Source organism: Haliotis cracherodii, unplaced genomic scaffold (assembly GCF_022045235.1).
Source record: "Haliotis cracherodii isolate W230 unplaced genomic scaffold, xgHalCrac1.p SCAF_8, whole genome shotgun sequence".
NCBI classification, from domain to species: domain Eukaryota; kingdom Metazoa; phylum Mollusca; class Gastropoda; order Lepetellida; family Haliotidae; genus Haliotis; species Haliotis cracherodii.
The window spans coordinates 49,946,514-49,966,323 of record NW_027266341.1 but is presented as its reverse complement, the minus strand read 5'-3'; the positions used below and the strand labels follow the sequence as shown (position 1 = coordinate 49,966,323).

The window sequence follows — 19,810 nt, the reverse complement described above, 5'->3', positions numbered from 1 at the left end:
ATTATAAATATTGCTTTACAGTAAGCTTGTCTGAAAGTCAAGAAAAAGAATTGATCTGGTCCATACTGACTATCAATACAACATGTACAATGTTAAAATATACTTGAGTCATCCGATATGGAATTCACACACCCTCAGATAAAACACATCAGTCAATAATGCTAAACACAACAAACACAACAAATAGAAGTAGAACAAAATAAAACATAAATATCTTATTTGGTTGGTAATTGTGAACACATTGCTGTGAACAAATCTAACAGTACTCCCAATCCGGTGGAGGTAACTCACTACGTCCCGGGCTGAAAACCTGGAAACTAAAACAATGCATATGCCCCATCATATAAAACAAAGAACCAGTTAGAATTGTCTAAAAATACTGTATACATTGCATACATCTTGTACTATTTGTATGTCCGTTTGATCCCAAAATAAGAACTCTGTAAACCTTTGCAGTAACCATGGTAACTATAAACCACTGTAACCATAGTAACGACAAACAACAACACCCTGACTGGCTGATGGATGTACCCTGGTGAATCCTCATGTACCCCGGTGAGTCCTCATGTATCCCGGTGAGTCCTCATGTATCCGGGTGAGTCCTCATGTATCCGGGTGAATCCTCATGTATCCCGGTGAGTCCTCATGTATCCCGGTGAGTCCTCTTGTATCCGGGTGAATCCTCATGTATCCCGGTGAGTCCTCATTTATCCGGGTGAATCCTCATGTGTCACACGATGTCCCGGGCTGGTCCTGGTGAGGTCACGGCCTGATGCACGGCATCGTCACAGGTGAGGTACAGTAGATCTCCGAACTTCTTCATGAAGCCCGTAGATTCCAGCAGCCCTAGATTTGCCTCTAGAAACAGAGACAATGAAATAAACAACACAGCACAAAAGGCTTGTTGTACCAAGAACAATCTAAGCTGAAGCAGGATCTCGAGGGGTACATGGGATTTCGTGCGTCCCTCTCAGGATCCTGCTGCAACAAATTTATCTGAGGCTAAAAAAAAAGAGTCTTGGTTCTCAAGCACCCCCCGCATCATCATCAAGTTCGCCGCATGTTTAATTTTTATTTCAATTTTTTTTTTAATTTATAAAATATCCTTAAATATTCCAAGTCCAACTTGTATTCCAGTATTCTTGTATAAAAAAAATGCACTACATTTTTAAAATACATTGCCTGAGAGTCTGTAAGAGGAGAATAAAATATCCTAATGTTGTAACATTACTTCACTAGTTAAATCTGTTAAGAATCACTGTATATAGATTTGAATTACCACGGCTACAGTATCTGGTATTATGTAAACTGACAGGTACATACTGGGATCTTCAGGGTAAACTGACAGGTACATACTGGGATCTTCAGGGTAAACTGACAAGGACATACTAGGATCTTCAGGGTAAACTGACAAGGACATACTTGGATCTTCAGGGTAAACTGACAGGTACATAATTAATTCTTCGAGTAAACTGAGAGGTACATACTTGGATCTTCAGGGTAAACTGACAGGTACATACTGGGATCTTCAGGGTAAACTGACAGGTACATACTGGGATCTTCAGGGTAAACTGAGAGGTACATACAAGGATCTTCAGGGTAAACTGACAAGTACATACTAGGATCTTCAGGGTAAACTGACAGGTACATACTGGGATCTTCAGGGTAAACTGACAGGTACATACAAGGATCTTAAGGGTAAACTGACAGGTACATACTAGGATCTTAAGGGTAAACTGACAGGTACATACTGGGATCTTCAGGGTAAACTGACAAGGACATACTAGGATCTTCAGGGTAAACTGGCAAGGACATACTTGGATCTTTAGGGTAAACTGACAGATACATACTGGGATCTTCAGGGTAAACTGACAAGGACATACTAGGATCTTCAGGGTAAACTGACAGGGACATACTGGGATCTTCAGGGTAAACTGACAGGGACATACTGGGATCTTCAGGGTAAACTGACAGGGACATACTGGGATCTTCAGGGTTAACTGACAGGTACATACTCGGATCTTCAGGGTAAACTGACAGGTAGATACTGGGATCTTCAGGGTAAACTGACAGGTACATACTAGGATCTTCAGGGTAAACTGATAGATACATACTCGGATCTTCAGGGTAAACTGACAGGTACATACTCGGATCTTCAGGGTAAACTGACAGGGACATACTGGGATCTTCAGGGTAAACTGACAGGTACATACTAGGATCTTCAGGGTAAACTGATAGATACATACTCGGATCTTTAGGGTAGCTGACAGGTACACACTCGGATCTTCAGGGTAACTGACAGGTACATACTCGAATCTTCAGGGTAAACTGACAGGTACAAACTCTGATCTTCAGGGTAAACTGACAGGTACATACTCAGATCTTCAGGGAAAACTGACAAGTACATACTCGGATCTTCAGGGTAAACTGACAAGTACATACTCGGATCTTCAGGGTAAACTGACAGGTACATACTGGGATCTTCAGGGTAAACTGACAGGTACATGCTGGGATCTTTAAGGTAATCTGACAGGTACATGCTGGGATCTTCAGGGTAAACTGACAGGTACATACAAGGATCTTCAGGGTAAACTGACAGGTACATACAAGGATCTTCAGGGTAAACTGACAGGTACATGCAAGGATCTTCAGGGTAAACTGCCCTGACATAGGAATACTATGGAATACTATGTGGTTTCGCTAGGGCTAATACACATGATATATGACTAGCATATTTATTAACTTCAACAGAGACCAAAAACAATTCCTGAAATCCTTACCTCTCACTTCTGCTAGAAGAACTTCAACATGTATAGAGTTAAACTCTGTTATAATCTGGAACAAGATAAAGCAACATGCAATCTTAGAAAGTGAACGAATGTCAACAGGACCACAAGCAGACACATTTGTGAAGTGTTTGTTTGCTTGTTGTTTTAAAATCGCAATCACCAATAATTCAGCTATTTTATGATGGTCTAAATAATCCAATCTGGACCAGACAATACAGTGAATGACATTATGAGCATCAATCTATGCAATCAGATGAGTGAGTGAGTGAGTGAGTGAGTGAGTGAGTGAGTTGGGTTTAACGCCGCTCTTAACAGTATTCCAGTTATATCACGGCGTGTCAACTTAATGTGGGAGGAAAGCCAAAAGTAATGCAGGTCTTAGACGTTTGACACTTTGGTGAAACCCATGAGCACGGCCATGGTGCTGACAAACCTAGAAACATAATCAGGGCGAACCAGGATTCGAACCCACTATCATAGGTTTCTGGCATGCCCAAGGGACGCAACTCTGCACAGCGAAATGCAGCGCCTTAGACGACTGGGCCACCAGTGCCCCCTCGGGATAAAATGATATGCACCAACCAAATAAGCATGTCTGACCACCTGATCCTGTTTGTTGCCTCTTACGACAAGCATGGGTTGCTGAGGACCAATTCTAACCCGGATCTTCACAGGGTGTAGTTAACAGTGAAGCAGTTGGTTTTCAGGCTGCTTACAGCATTACTCAATCCAAGGACAAAGAATGGAGTTCGCACATCAACATGTGTATGTTGGGAACTGACTCCAGGTGTTGAGCCAGACAAACCAACATTACAACTTGGGCTACAATGTGGGCATCAGTGGGAGCAGGAATCTGCACCATCACTGCATGGTGAGACTCAGCAAAGTAAAACAGAGCTGGGCATCCACTAAAGTGGTTCCATACTCAGTGGCCATTGTGAGTGAGTGAGAGAGTTGGGTTTAATGCCGCTTTTAACAGTATTCCAGTTATATCGCGGGTTGTCAGCTTTTTGTGGGAGGAAAGCCCGAAGCGATGCAGGTCTCAGATTTTTACCACATCCGTGAAAGCCATGAGCACGGGCATGGTGCTGACAAACCTAGAAACATAATCGGGGCGAACTGGGATTCGAACCCACAATCATAGGTTTCTGGCGTGCCCAAGGGACGCAACTCTGCACAGCGAATCCCGGCGCCTTAGACGACTGGGCCACCCGTGCACCCCAGTGGCCATTGTGACCAAATAATCCCCTTCAATGTCACCAACAGCTACAAGTATGAACTAGTGCACAGAATACACTTAAAACCACTTCTATTTTGTTGGGGTAAATTGGTGGCTTCCTCATGTAATAAATACGCTTGATGTTTGTTCGTTTGTTGTTTAACGCCACAATCAGCAGTGTTCCAGGTATGTAATAACTGAGTCTCGACCAGACAATCCAATGAGTGACATCATGAGCATCGATCCACGCAATTGGGATACAATGTCATGCATCAACCAAGTCAGTGACCACCCGATCCCATTAGTTGCCTCTTAAGACAAGTATAGTCGATTTTTACAGGAAGCATGGGTTGCTATGGACCTATTCTACGCTGGATCTTCACATGTCACCAAAGCTTGAAAGATTTGTAATGTTATCTAAAGCTATTCAGACCTTCAGCGCAATTCTCATATTTCAAATCAAAACACTTCCAAAATATCGAAAAAAGAACCTATTTTGGGGTTCAAAATTTCACAAGTACTTCCATGAATCCTGCAACAAAGACTCTTACCTGTTGTATAGCTGTAACCCCCATGATATCTACAAATGTCACCCCAGTCATGTCAATGACAATATGGTGTAGTGTGGACTTTAAGTCTTTGTTGCCTGGCAACAGGTAGATGGCAGTGTCTGGAGCGCCATCACCAGTATTGGCGGCATACGTAGCAGCGTCCCCCTCTCCGCTTGTAGGGCGCTGAGGAACAGTATATTTTGACAGTTACCATGGTTACGGATCTGTCATTCATTAACTGAGAGAGAAACTATTTTCAGTCTGTGCTAAAAGCTTTTGCAATAACTAAATATGTATGTTGGCATTATTTTCAGTAATCTTAGTCTCAGAATATATAGACTAGTACTGTTATTTATCAAGGATTCAAAACCAAGTGTTCCTAGAAGTTATATGCACTTAACGACATCACTTCCTTTTTGGACAAACACAGGTGCAATGCACGGCACCTTTAAAACAGAACAACCCATGCCTCTAACATCAGGGACTAACATCTGGCCATACCTCCCTGCAGTTGTTGCCCACATGATTGGTCTCCTCCTCCTTATCCACCACCATCTCCTTCGTCTTCTTGCGCAGCTTCAGGGGATTCACTCCTGACAACTTGTACACCTTCTTCTTGAAAATGTCTGCATTGGCGAAATACAGCGGCGAGTCCATACGGATCACTCGGACACCAGCCATCTCTTTGACCTGTGGCAGGAAGACACAAAAACAGCATCCTACAAATACTGCACTTTGAGTGAGAAGGTGAGTCAGAGTATGGTCTGTATGAATCACTCGGACACCGGCCATCTCTTTGACCTGTGGCAGGTACACATTAAAACACCATCCTACAAATACTGCACTTTGAGAGAGTGAGTCAGAGTGTGAGTCTGTATGAATCACTCGGACACCCAATTTGATTTGCACCCAGAATCATAGGATCCTGGAAGAACTAAGGGATGCAACTCTGAACATGACAGCACATCACACTGACATGTGAACTATGACAGCAAGATTTATCATGGGTTCAGACTGTCTCCCAGTAATGTGAAGTTTGAGCTGTGTAAATTAATAATCACATTTTTATGCAATTCTACAAAAAGGTGAGGGCAGGAGGCATTGCATTGTTATATTTATCTGATTAAAGGTGTTTTTTTTTTCTCAAGGCCAACATTTACATGAACGGTTGACTGATGCTTCCCAATGTGACAAGTCCACTCCCAACATTTCTGGAATGGCAAGCGCTGATCAGCAACAGGAGCAGAAAAATCAAGGTCACCCGACATGACTTTGTTAAAGGCTCCTGCTGATTGCTGACTGCTGTCATTCTTGACCATATTACAATACTTTCATCACGTAAATAAACAATGAAACACACAGTCATTTTCTTTGTCTGTAGGTTCTTGGAGACAAAACATGAAGTGGCAGTCAGGGAATGACATGGCCTAATGTACATGTTGTCCTGATAAAGTTTAGTTTTAGTTCTGTTCTTGTCATCTCAAAAACATTCCTACATCTTAGAACATGTAGACTACTGATGAATATCTTTCTATGTAAGCCAGAAACAAATGACACTCACGTCTCTGTACTGTCCAAGAGAACGGTATTCCTCACTGGAACCGACGGTGCCCACAGCAACAGATGTTGACCTGACATCACACAAGCAAAATTACATCCTAGTCCAACTGACGCAACAATGTATTGAGAAATTAGTATGTTTCTCATCTCTACAGACCTTTATTTGGGCTTGTTTAGAGACCAATATTTGGCCCAAAGTATGCAGCAAAATTGAGGTGAGGTGAGGTGAGGTGAGGTGAGGTGAGGTGAGGTGAGGTGAGGTGAAATTGGGTTTGACGTCGCACCTAAGATTATTGCACTTATAAAGTGACGTGTGTGTGTGTGTGTGTGTGTGTGTGTGCGTGCGTGCATGCATGTGTGTGCTTGTACTAATGCCGATTTTATAGCACTAGCTCACTGAGATACCATGCTGCAGTTTAACATGAATACCCCACTCAGACACAGTATACTGACTCCGAGCTGACCAGTCCTTGTTTTAGCCCTTTAATGCTGAGCGCCAGACAAGGTAACAACAAGTACCATCTTTTAACATCTTTTGGTAAGACGCGGCCGGGGATCGAACCCCAGACCTTCCGCTATCCTGGCGGACGCGCTACCACTAGACCACGGAGGCGGTCGCAGCAAAATTGAAACTAAAACTTGCCAAATTCATAGTCATATCTAATGTCACAGCTTTGCAGAGGTAATTTGTAAATCCCTGACAACAGGAACAATATAGAAGAACAGGTGTTGATGCTTAGTTTTACAATAATGCACTAAATGCAATTACAAAATAAGAACAATGTAATGATTAAAAGCTTAACTAATGACAACTGTATTTCCTATTAAGTAGGGCTGGGATGGGTTTCTCGGGTACTCAGGTCGGGTGGGTATTGAGTAGAACCCGGGGACCCACAGGACTACAGGTACCTGTGGATAGTCATGTAATTTATTGTTTAATGACAAAATATATCTGGAACTCCATGGTCGCTAACGTTTGCATTTCTTTCTGACTATGCACCCATTCCTTCTCAAATTTATAGGTTTGAACAAAGATAAAGCTTCAGTCAACTTCAGTGTATGCATGACCAGATCGTTTTAGGTGTATATAAATACATTTTGCCAAATGTTCCAAATCAGACATTTTGTACCTATCTCTTGAGACTTGTAGAGGGTACCCGGGTAGGGTCGGGGAATAGGGGGTCGGGTACCCGGGTTGTAAATTTGGACTTGTCCCAGCCCTACTCTGAACCCTTCACAGGATGACATACCTCTGGGTTCTGACCACCACCATCAAGGTGCACACAAGGAATCCGATCATCAGGCCTTTGTCGGCATCGAGGATCACAGAGGCACAGAAGGTGAACACCCACACAATCTGAAGCAGACCACAACTTACAGTTGGTTTTGTTTGTTGTTTAACTGTAAACAATCGAGTCTGGACCAGATAATCCAGTGATTGATATCATGAGCATAGATCCATGCAATTTGGTTGGTTGGTTGGTTTGTTGTTTAACGCCGCACTCAGCAATATTCCAGCTATATGACGGCGGTGTGTAAATAATCGATGCACCATGAGGATATGCCACCACCCTCACAGCATGAAACACAGATTGTCACCCATCTTACAGTCAGACCAACACAGCCATATCACCCATCTGACACACAGTTCTACCAACACAGCCACATCACCCATCTGACACACAGTTCTACTGACATAGCCACATCACACATCTGACACACAGTTCTACTGACACAGCCACATCACCCATCTGACACACAGTTCTACTGACACAGCCACATCACCCATCTGGCACACAGTTCTACTGACACAGCCACATCACCCATCTGACACACAGTCAGACTGACACAGCCACATCACCCATCTGACACACAATTCTACTGACACAGCCACATCACCGATCTGACACACAGTTCTACTGACACAGCCACATCACCCATCTGACACACAGTTCTACTGACACAGCCACATCACCCATCTGACACACAGTTCTACTGACACAGCCACATCACCCATCTGACACACAGTTCTACTGACACAGCCACATCACTCAACTCACACAGTTCTACTGACACAGCCACATCACCCATCTGACATACAGTTCTACTGACACAGCCACGTCACCCATCTGGCACACAGTTCTACTGACACAGCCACATCACCCATCTCACACAGTTCTACTGACACAGCCACATCACCGATCTGACACACAGTTCTACTGACACAGCCACATCACCCATCTGACACACAGTTCTACTGACACAGCCACATGACCCATCTGACACACAGTTCTACTGACACAGCCACATCACCCATCTGACACACAGTTCTACTGACACAGCCACATCACCTATCTGACATACAGTTCTACTGACACAGCCACATCACTCAACTCACACAGTTCTACTGACACAGCCACATCACCCATCTGACATACAGTTCTACTGACACAGCCACATCACCCATCTGGCACACAGTTCTACTGACACAGCCACATCACCCATCTGACACACAGTTCTACTGACACAGCCATATCACCCATCTGACACACAGTTCTACTGACACAGCCACATCACCCATCTGTCAGACAGTTCTACTGACACAGCCACATCACTCATCTGACACACAGTTCTACTGACACAGCCACATCACCCATCTGACATACAGTTCTACTGACACAGCCACATCACCCATCTGACACACAGTCAGACTGACACAGCCATATCACCCATCTGACACACAGTTCTACTGACACAGCCACATCACCCATCTGACATACAGTTCTACTGACACAGCCACGTCACCCATCTGGCACACAGTTCTACTGACACAGCCATATCACCCATGTGACACACAGTCAGACTGACACAGCCACATCACCCATCTGACACACAGTTCTACTGACACAGCCACATCACTCAACTCACACAGTCATAGTGAGATTTCCTCCACAGATCCCTGAGCTGGAAGAGCTTCATGAACATCCCTCGTAGATTGACTATGATGATGGAGGACAGCACACACTGAAACAGACAACTTGCTGTAGCACAGCTAACTTGTATTTCGCCCCCCTCCCCCTCCCCACAGCAGTAATGATGCATAGTTAATTTCAGTAAAAGTAAAGTAATTAAAGGCTCCTATTGAAATTAATGCCAGTTACATATGGGCCCTTTCGAAGGGGGGATAACTCTAGTTACTGACTATAAAAAAAGATAGTAAAAAATCCTTATCAATTTTTTCAGGAGTGTTTATTGTTTTTAAGTTATTTACATGAAATGCAGATTGCTAGAAATATTCAAGGCCTTTTCTATTTTTCAAGCCAGTAACAACCAGGGCTGCTGTGAGTACTCACCAGGGGGAGTGCGTGTAGGTGCGGCCCCAACACCATGATCACCAACAACACCACACAACACGCTACGAGGGAGGTTACCTGAAACCATGGCAACAACTTCAGTCAATTCAAACATCTTCAAACACGAGCGAGAGCAACATCAACCTAACCACAAGATCAACCGAGCAAAATACTTTACACCAGAAAGTTAGTGTGGTTTAAAGTGAGTGAGTGTGTTTATGCTTTACATCACATCGGCAATATTTCAGCCATATCATGACGGTGTGGTTTAAAGCCACTTCTAATACACAACCTATCCAGCAATACACTTTGCTTCACAAATTTTAGCTATGTAAGGAACTGAATTTTAGTTTCAGTGAGTGGTCCAACGCTTTAATCACTGGCCTACATCATTGTGCCCACTAAAGTTGGACTTAAATCTAATGATCGTGAAAATTAATGTTAACAAAATTAATTGAAATCTTGGTAATATAATGGATTACAAACACATGTTTAGATACACAATGAACACTTTTATAGCCAGATTGTGTAATAACAGGACTGACTTGCGTACTTCAGTATATTCGTTGATATGCTACTTCTGGTGTTATGTGTACACGATGACGTCTTCACGTTGTCAAATAAAATGGAAGCTCATTGTATGCGTGTATTGTGCACCCACTGGTTGTCCAACAGTAGTTAAATACTGTATTCCAGTATTTTACTCATCATACATTTATATAGGGAGGCCCTTTCACAGGTAGATTGTACACAAATGTTTATTTGGTTACATACATGTTCAGAACTATTGCACTTGGATGTAAATGTATGGCTCCTTGTACAAGTCCAGACCTAATGCCTGTTTTATGGTGATGGCCCACTGAGATACCATGCCGCAGTTTAACATGAATACCACATTCAGACACATAACTGACTTTGAGCCAACCAGTCCAAGTTTTATTCCCTTATGCTGAGTGCCAGGCAGGGTAACAACAAGTACCATCTTTTAACGTCTTTGTATGACACAGCCAGGGGCTTCTAGCCAGTCTTTGTATAAACTTGGACTGAAAAGTTTAAACTTAAGGATGAGTGGGTTTGTGAGCCAATCAAATGTCAGCTTTTTAAAATGATTCAGCTCTATTCTTTACCATCTCAATTCGAAAATTTTGATTTGGGCAAAAGCCACACAGAACACAAATATTCCTTCAATGGTACATCATTTTAGGAGTAGATGCCATGGCACTCAGGAACATGACAGAATATCCAACAATATAATGGCAGAAGCTTTATTAATTACATCTGGAACTGTATGTTTATGTTCGTTTTTGAGATACAGGAATAAGATATTCTGGGCTGATTTTAGATGAATCAACATAGAATAATGATTAGAATATTCACCTGACACAATCTCCAGTGAAGATGTCAGATCCTCACACAGAGTGGTTTGTATTGCATTAAAAGATCTGATTTTAATTAGATTGGCAAAACCTCCATTCATGTGCAGTTGTGCAAAGGGTTATTGTTGATTGATGCTATTTTTCGGGAATCAGTGCAAGTATGGTTGTACTTATAAAGGATGTGTTTGTTAAAGCCAGGGGTTCTCACACGTATCGCCATGTTACCTGCGTTCTTCCCCCAGCTCCATCCTGAACCAGACTAAGAGATATGGAAGCTGACACCATGTAGCCAGAAAATATGGCCGCTACCACCCCTGCTGTACCTGAGGCAAACATCTCCTGTAACATCATCATGTGACAAGTCATATCGACTTAACTCGTTATCTCACCTGAGTGCGTCCACCCGCACCGTCCTGCACCAGGCTGCGAGATACAGACGCTGCAGTGATGTAGCCAGAAAATAATGCACAAACCACGCTTGCAGTTCCTGTTGCAAACATCTCCTGAAAGATCATTTCATGAATTAGCAGAATGTTGCACCATCCTCGGTTATCCAGGGTAATATCTCCTTTCTATACTCACTGACAAAAGAAACATGAATACCATACATGATGGTTAATATTTAATGAATACTCATTTTCAAGAGATATCAGATTGTATCGATGCACAAACGAACATACTGTTATGTTGTGCAAACCAATCACGTGCAGCATATCTTGATAAGAATATAGACACTGTGGTAACACTTGACAGATTGTTAGTTTTGTCATTTAGTGGTACACATTTGAAACATCTCTTCTTAACGTACATATCTCTCTATATGTTCCCATGGTTCACATTTCTGTTGGCGGTGAGTATATATTTACGTACCCTGGACCCAGTTACCATGGTTACCACCTGCTTCCTTTTGAGTCTAGATCAAATGTCACAATGCTAAAATAGCCTTCAAATAGCCTCAGGGCCATCTTCCCGAGGCAAGAGAGTTAACTGACTATAAAAGTTCAGTTTCCACCCTTGCCAAACTAGGCTGGTATTATGGAGTTAGATTTTGGCTGGACTAACGAGTCTATGCATAGTCCAATCAAAATCGCTCACTGAAATCGAAATCCGGTTCGTAAACTGACATGCAGATTTCGGTCGATTGCAGGATTTGCACAGCATGTGCTCCGCCACCACGTCATCAGATATTTTCCAAATCTTTTCAAGTTTTTAATCAATTGATGCACTTCGCGATGTAAGACCCGTTTTATCACAATATTGATCTTGATTATCGATCAGATTGTCTTGACTGGGCGTGGCCATTTTGTTTGAAACAAATGCAAGTGATACGAGAGGTGGAATTTGATTGGTCCAGAGGTGAGGCATAGAAGGGACTTAACTCGTAACAGCCACTGGTGGCGCTACGATCGAGCCCAGTAATTCCAGCCTTGTTCGGCAAGGGTGGAAACTGGACTTTTAAAGTCAGTTAACTCCCTTGCTTCGGGAAGATGACTCAAGGCTGGCTAAAAAGATTGATAATCGTAGTTATCGTGGATGGGAAGAAATATTTACGATTATCGATATGAAATTGTCTCATCTATAATAACTTACATAAACTATTGTTATGAAATAAAGTTCAACTTTACCCAATCAGACTTGTTATTGTCAATCGCGTCAACTGACGATGATGGATAGCAACTGTTTATGTACTGGTATATCTCAAATGTCCACAAAGTAATCTACGCATAAATGTGTCACTGCACACCAGTGGCGGGAAATATTTTGATTTTTTTGTGTGACTTTCTTGCATATTTGCTCAAAGTTACGTCTTCAATATTTTTTTTATAATTGATCATTATTTAGTTAGCGATAATCAATCTCTATGCTCTATATCGATAGCCAGCCCTGCTTGTTGCATACCATCTCAAAATGGTAACATCTCAGATAACATACCGACTCTAGCCCTATATCATTGTATATCTTGATAGTCAGGGAAACTTTCACTAAAAGGTCATTGATCATGTTGATAACAGTCCGATGATTCAAATAAATATTTGTTTAGGAATCTTTTATACAAAGCTGCAGTTTTGAAACAATATTTAGTCCTTTTGTGCCGCCTCACACACATTGTCCATAGATCATAACAATGTAATAACGCCATTTATAACAAAATTATCTGTTCTCTATATCATGTTTATAACTATATACACTACCTCTCCCAACAAGCTATATCATCAAAGCATCACACAACAGGGTTTGAGAAGGATCTTTCCACTTCTAGCTCTATATTCTCATTAATGTAAAGCCCCCAAACCATGCTGGATGACCCACTCACAATGTCACACAACCACAGGAGACTGTAACACTGTACCTTACTGTTCAATATTAATTTATCCATTTTTTACCGAAACTTTAAAAAATATATATAACAAGGGCAAAAGTGAGCGTGGCTCACTAATACCCCCAACCCGCCTAGTGTGTCAGTAGTTTCCAAATAAATAATGGATAGGGTTAGGGTTTGAAAAATTCATTAAAAAATGGAAAATTAATAAAAACAATTTTTTTTCTTTTGACTGCACCCCTCCATATGACACAGATTATATGTACTAAGTTTGAGATGAATCCACTGAATGGTTTAAGAGAAATCGCGAGGACAAACTTTTCAGACAGACGGACGGAATCTTGGTATAACTATATATATAATAACAGTGCTAGAAGCTCCATGTGCATACAGGGTGGGGAATAGAACCCAGGACACCAAGCCACCACTATCACCACTGAGCTACCAAACCACCCACAAGGGTAATTCATACATAAAGTTTTGCGAATTAAAAATAATCATTTATCCCTGTTTTTCATAAACATGCAATTAATGACAGTATTTTGAGCCTGATGAGTGAGCATGAATAGGAATAACATAAAATATGTGACAGTGTGTTTCCAAATATACAAAAAACAAACATATTTCGAAGATCATTATTCAAAGAATTCATGTCCAATCACTTCAAACAATCATCAATGGTTAATTCGAACAGCATTACTAACTAAACAGTTATTTGTTACAGGATAACTGGAACTCAACACATGCATACCAGATACATGCAATCAAACTGAAACATACTGAAATAAAACACAAATAGTGAATACAAAACCAAGACAGCTCTAAACATGCACAGAATAACACAGTACAAGGAAAAAATAATTCATATCAACATTTAGGTCATGTTTAGGCCTGGCCAAGTTAATTACTTGTCTAAAAGATCTGCCTGCATCATTTTAGCCATGTTAGCCATTTTCCAAATAAATGTGATAAAGAAAAACATTATGTTGGAGGCATAATTGTCACTTGTGGTTTGCTGTTTGTTGTTTAACACTGTACTCATAAATATTCCAGCTATACAGTTGCTGTCTGTCAATTATCGAGTCTGGACTAGACAATCCAGTGAATGACATCATGAGCATCAATCTAAACAATTTGGATATGATGACCTGCATCAACCAAGTCAGCTAGCCTGACCATCAAATCCAAAACCTTCACATTTCCAGATTTTTTTCTCTGCTGCATGTTCAAGCAAAGACTTCACTTGAAGTGAAAGGATAGCACATTTTCACTCCCAAAAGATGAACCCAAAGATGTGTGTGTACAACTGGCACAAAGCAGTAATAAATTCTGATTGTGATCTAATTAACTTGGTCTGGCCTTTCTACCATTTTTACTTCTCAAAAGATTTTAATCATGTCAGAATATCACACTATTCACAGAGAGAACCACAGAAGCTCCCCAAATAAGCATGCATGAACCACAGTCAACCAAATAACTGAAATGTTTTACAACTTATACAAAGCTAATCATGTAACCATGGCAACAAAAAGATCTTCACTCCAATATTCTTTCAAAAGGAAATTTTTGCATACCCATCTCACTTTAAAAAGGTTCCCATGCCTTGAACCAGACCATAATAGATGCCACAACATCAGACGTTAAAAAATATGTTGTGCACAATCTCAATAAAATCATTTCTTTTATTCTGATACAAAATCTCTCTTCATGAAAATCTTAGGACACTTCCATCGGTCAATCAGGTGAACATTCTAATCAACCAATCAGCATCCAGGCTTCCAAAGTCTCGGTATGAGTGAGCAGAGCATTCAGACAAGCATATCTGATTTCTCTTTCTCAAGAACGAAGTTAATGGAGGTGTTACGAATAAAAACTTTATACAATGATTTATCTAGACCTGCTCAGTGGCTGATATTCAGCCCCAAGTCGGAAGCAAATGTCAGCATGGTCAGTAAATTCCCAATTACAAATTACAAATTCCTCAGAATTTACAAAAATAAGAACATTTAAAAAAATCAAATTTTGAACAATATTACAATATTTTCACAATTTGCCTGCCATGAGCACAGAGTTGAATCCTAGATAAAGCCCTGCTATAAAGCCCTGCTATAAAATTGTTGTGGACATTCAATTCATCCTGCCATTTCTGAGCAGGATAGCATCTACAACAAAAGCGTGAACTATGGAGGCTATCTTTGCTGAGATGGAAATTTCCGAAAGAAGGCAGTAGAGAAATGAAGCCAAACAGTTTTAGAAAGCTGACATCCGATTGGCTCAAGAACCCTCCCATCCTTCACCCGATGAGATTTTCTACGGAAGTGTTGTCAGATCTTCACAGAGATCATCATATCAGAGTGTCATGTGCACAACATCCATCAGCCACGACATAACAGATGTGTGGTCCTAACTCACCTGATTTGAATCCACCTTGTAGTTGTTCTTCATGCCTAGTGTTTTGGCCATGGATATAGTTTGTGCATAGGCTACAATGATGATGATCAGGGCTTCAAAGAAGTAATCCTTCGCAAGTAATATGTTGGGTACTCGTGGAACAGGCACCCTGAAATAGATTCATGTTCAAGTTACTTTAAAATTCACAGATGTCAGGGTGAAGGTCGCTAAACAGTTTCTGGGTGAAGGTCATTAAAAACCAAACGAGGTTTCGGTCTGAATGTTACTAGGAAACGAAACAGGTTTTGGGCTGAAGCTCACACAAATAGAAGGCAGTTTGAGGTGAAGGCCTGTCACCACAAAACAGGTCAGTTCAGGCATGCACAAGGTGAAGGTCACCAAAAAGAGGAATAAGTCTGGTGTTTCAATGTGAAAATTATGTTCCCTGTAACTGGATAATCAAAAGGTTCATAAACACATAGATAAGTGAAAGTGTTACTTCTGCCCACAAGGCCATGGAATACACCCAAATCATGATTACTGTTACGAACACCTATCATGTCTATATACAAACTAAAGTATGATTACTGCGCATCAATGACACATTATTTCACACTGGAGAATCCCTGGGATGTGACAGGAAATGCCTGATAGCAACAATAATGCTATCTTATTCTACCGGGTACCCATTCACTGCTGGGTGAACAGAGGTACATTTCGAACAAAGTTACTTGCCTAAGGAGACACCACATGTCTTACATGTGCTTCAGTTAGGGGCAGGACCGAAGCCCTAGAAACTCTCAGGAGCTGACACAATTCATCAAAGGACCCAATGTTGCTCAACTTCACCTGATTGGTGACCTGTGCCTAACTATCAGAGTTCATCTACTGTGACTGTGCAACACTCACCCCCCTGGTATTGTCCCCACCACAGGAACATTGTAAGTGTCCTGCAGATCCAGGAAATACGAGGCAACTGTTCCTAGGATCACCTGAAAGCAAGGTTACTCAATAAGTTGTATGCTTGTGGCTTAACGCCTGTCAGCAATATTCCAACTATATGGAAGCGACCTGTAAATAATGGAGTCAGACAATCCAGTGATTTATTAAATCATCATTTAACTAATATTTATGTCTACATGCATCAAGTGCATGTCCAGACAAATTTAAATTTGTGCCCAAATAACCCTACAATCTTTCAACACACTCAACACCTCTAAGCTTTATTTTCCATACTATATCACTAATCACTGTGTTATGTGTTATCAGAGATCTGAGATTTTATTTGGACTAGTTTATGCATCTGTGTTTCAACTTTGATACATTTTTGGGACCAGGGTGCAATCTGGTTTAGTCAAATGCAACAAGCTTCATATGTCAACATGCACCTGGTGCAGGTTAAATCAAGTTCCTTAAGTTGAGCCCTGTTATACATGTACCAGGGACCAATTCTAACCTGAATCCCAGCACAGTTACCCACAGTTAACTGACTATAAAAGTCCAGTTCCCACCCTTGCCAAACTAGGCTGGTATTATGGAGTTACAAGTTTGCTGGACTAAGTCTATGCATTAGGTCCAATCAAAATCGTGCAACGAACTAGACATCCGGTTCATACTCAACATGGAATTCAACGTGCAGATCTTGATCAACTGCAGGACTTGCAAAGTGTACAGTCAACTGGTCGTTGACAGATATTCTTGACTGGGCACCGCCATTTTGTTTGAAGCAAATGCAAGCGATATGAGAGGTGGAATCTGATTGGTCAATAGGAGGGACATAGAAGGGACATAACTCATAAGAATAGCCACTGGTGGCACTGCGATCAAGCTACCAAATTGCAGGGTAGTTCGGCAAGGGTGGAAACCGGACTTTTGTAGTCAGTCAACTCCCATGCCTCGGGAAGATGGGTTACTCATTAAGTCACCTCCAACTTGTCTCCCTTCCATCATGACTTGTCATCACACTAGTGCAAAACAATGGTTACTAAGGCGTAAAAAATAAAAGAATTGGTTCTCAGGTAATGGCTTTTGAAAAGATAGTGCGGTTTTTTTTGGTTTTTTATATTTTGCTTGTTCAAACTAGAATGTAAACAAATAAACAGTTGTGTACAATCAACCTGGGAAAGGGCCTCCCTACATTAATCTACTCCTTGTGTTCCTTCCTATATTGGATCACATTTAAAAAAAATATTGTAGCATTTAACTGCCGGGGTCATGTGTTCGAGAAACGGAATTCTATAGGACTTTTCTTTTTAAATGAAAATAAAAACGAAACATGCAGCGGACTTAATGATAGTGCAGGCAGTGCCTGAGAACCAAGACTGTTATTTTTTTTGGCCTAAACTTGCTGAATGCTTAATTAGAGGTTTCAAATTAGAATTTTAATGAATAAGCCACGATGAGTATAAGCGAACATAAGCCTGCTGTAAAATGTACAAAATGATGTTTAAGAAAGTGATGACTTACAACTATCAACTCAATAGGAATGGGGATCTTCATTTTATCCTTGAAGCGCTCATTTATCTGCGCCTTGACGAGGTAGATGATTAGCATGCACAGCAAACTGATGATGAGTGTAGCAACATTGGTGGCAGTTATATGCTTCAAGATGTCAACCCAAGTCTGGAAAATAACAGAGAAATACAGAAGTGGAATCACAGTAATGAAATCATACGAAGGTGAGTTAATCAAGGGAGATAACTCTGGGCATTAATGGGAAGATAATTTATGTTCTTTCTTATTACATAAAAATGGCATCAAACGAAAATAGTGTACAAAAATGGTAGTCTCACAACTGGTAGTCTACATTGTACCCCTCTAATTAGTATTAATTGGTCAAATGTAACGTTATCTTTGGGATTACACCTTCCTAGTAAAGTACAAATTCATATTCCATTTTGGGGTGGAGTCACATCCAGGAATCGAGCCAGATTGGAACAACACAAGGTACGAGATCTAGATTGCCAGTTGTCTGACTTCCATGTCTGTGGAAGCCTTGGTGACTGAATTGGGTATGTTAAAGTCACAGTGTAAAACAGTCATCATATATTTAACTTTACAGTAAACAAATAATCTGAGAAATGCAACACGTACCAGGATAATCTTAAAGGACCCGTTAAACCTGGTCAGCACAGCATACTGAGCCTGTCTGTCTACAGCCATGGAGGAACTCGTACAGTTGTCCAGGTTAATTCCGGACATACTCAGGAGTGAAGTATTTGTCACTGACATATTTGTCACGGAGTAGTTGAAAGGTGACAGTGTGGCAGGGCCACTGGCTATTTTGCCATATCCGAGTCCGAATATATTTTTGATTTGGCTGGTACAGACATGTATGGACACACCCACTGTGAAGCCTGTGATGAGGGCGTTGGACATGAAGTTGATGACAAACCCAAGCCCCAGCTTCCCAGCAAGCATCTGAAATAATAATGAATAATAAATAATAAATGGGGTGAAATGGGGTTTAACGTCGCATCCAAAATTATTGCACTTATCTAGCAACATGCATGCACGTGTGTTTGTGTGTGTCTGCATGTACTTGTGCGGACTGTTGCCGATTTATAGTGCTAGCCCACTGAGATACCATGTCGCAGTTTAACATGAATACCCCACTTAGACAGTATACTGACTCCGAGCCGACCAGTCCTTGTTTTAGCCCCTTAATGCTAGGAAATCACTATTGCGAAAACTAATGAAAGAAACTTTTGCGATAACTACTGATATTGAAAGAAACAGTGCGATAACTATTGATATTGCAAGCAACTATTGCGATAATTATCGATAGTTTTCAGTGTATCTTTTCAGGTTGATTTTAGAGTTGAATTAAACCTTGGAACTGAAGTTTCCTTTGTATGTGATAACCATAACAAATATAAAGTAAAGTTTGAGATATGACTGATTTGCTTTTTCTTTACCCTAAAAATTTAAGAAAAAGAAACTTCCACATTACCATGTGTAGATTACTACCACTAATGATCAAAAGAAAAACAAATTTGAACAGCATTGCATGTATTTTGTTGATATGGTAAATACAATCGAAACCATCAATATTCCTAACTGAAATTGATGCTATTGATCCGAAACTCATTTAACTATCTCTTTATTGACTTACCAATAGCAATATATCAATATTTCAATTTATTGTGACACCCCTACTTAATGCCAAGCTCCAGACAGGTGTTGTTAAATGCCGCACTCAGCAACACTCCAGATATATGACAGCTGTTGGTAAATAACTGAGCTTGGTCC

At 40.9% G+C, this 19,810-nt stretch overlaps 1 protein-coding gene across 1 annotated transcript in view; it reads right to left on the bottom strand.

The window, feature by feature from the left end:
- Positions 1 to 708: 708 nt before the first annotated feature.
- Positions 709 to 19,810, bottom strand: part of LOC139450284 (prestin-like) — a 35,839-nt gene continuing 16,737 nt past the window's right edge. The window contains exons 5-17 of the mRNA XM_071231964.1: positions 18,653 to 18,979; positions 18,026 to 18,181; positions 16,469 to 16,551; positions 15,581 to 15,728; positions 11,238 to 11,351; positions 9,473 to 9,550; positions 9,048 to 9,143; positions 7,370 to 7,476; positions 6,121 to 6,190; positions 5,061 to 5,249; positions 4,560 to 4,742; positions 2,781 to 2,835; positions 709 to 858 (exon numbers count right to left, since the gene is read on the bottom strand). Coding sequence (XP_071088065.1) covers positions 731 to 858; positions 2,781 to 2,835; positions 4,560 to 4,742; positions 5,061 to 5,249; positions 6,121 to 6,190; positions 7,370 to 7,476; positions 9,048 to 9,143; positions 9,473 to 9,550; positions 11,238 to 11,351; positions 15,581 to 15,728; positions 16,469 to 16,551; positions 18,026 to 18,181; positions 18,653 to 18,979 — 1,734 coding nt within the window. The 3' untranslated portion in view covers positions 709 to 730. The remainder of the gene's footprint in view (positions 859 to 2,780; positions 2,836 to 4,559; positions 4,743 to 5,060; positions 5,250 to 6,120; positions 6,191 to 7,369; positions 7,477 to 9,047; positions 9,144 to 9,472; positions 9,551 to 11,237; positions 11,352 to 15,580; positions 15,729 to 16,468; positions 16,552 to 18,025; positions 18,182 to 18,652; positions 18,980 to 19,810) is intronic.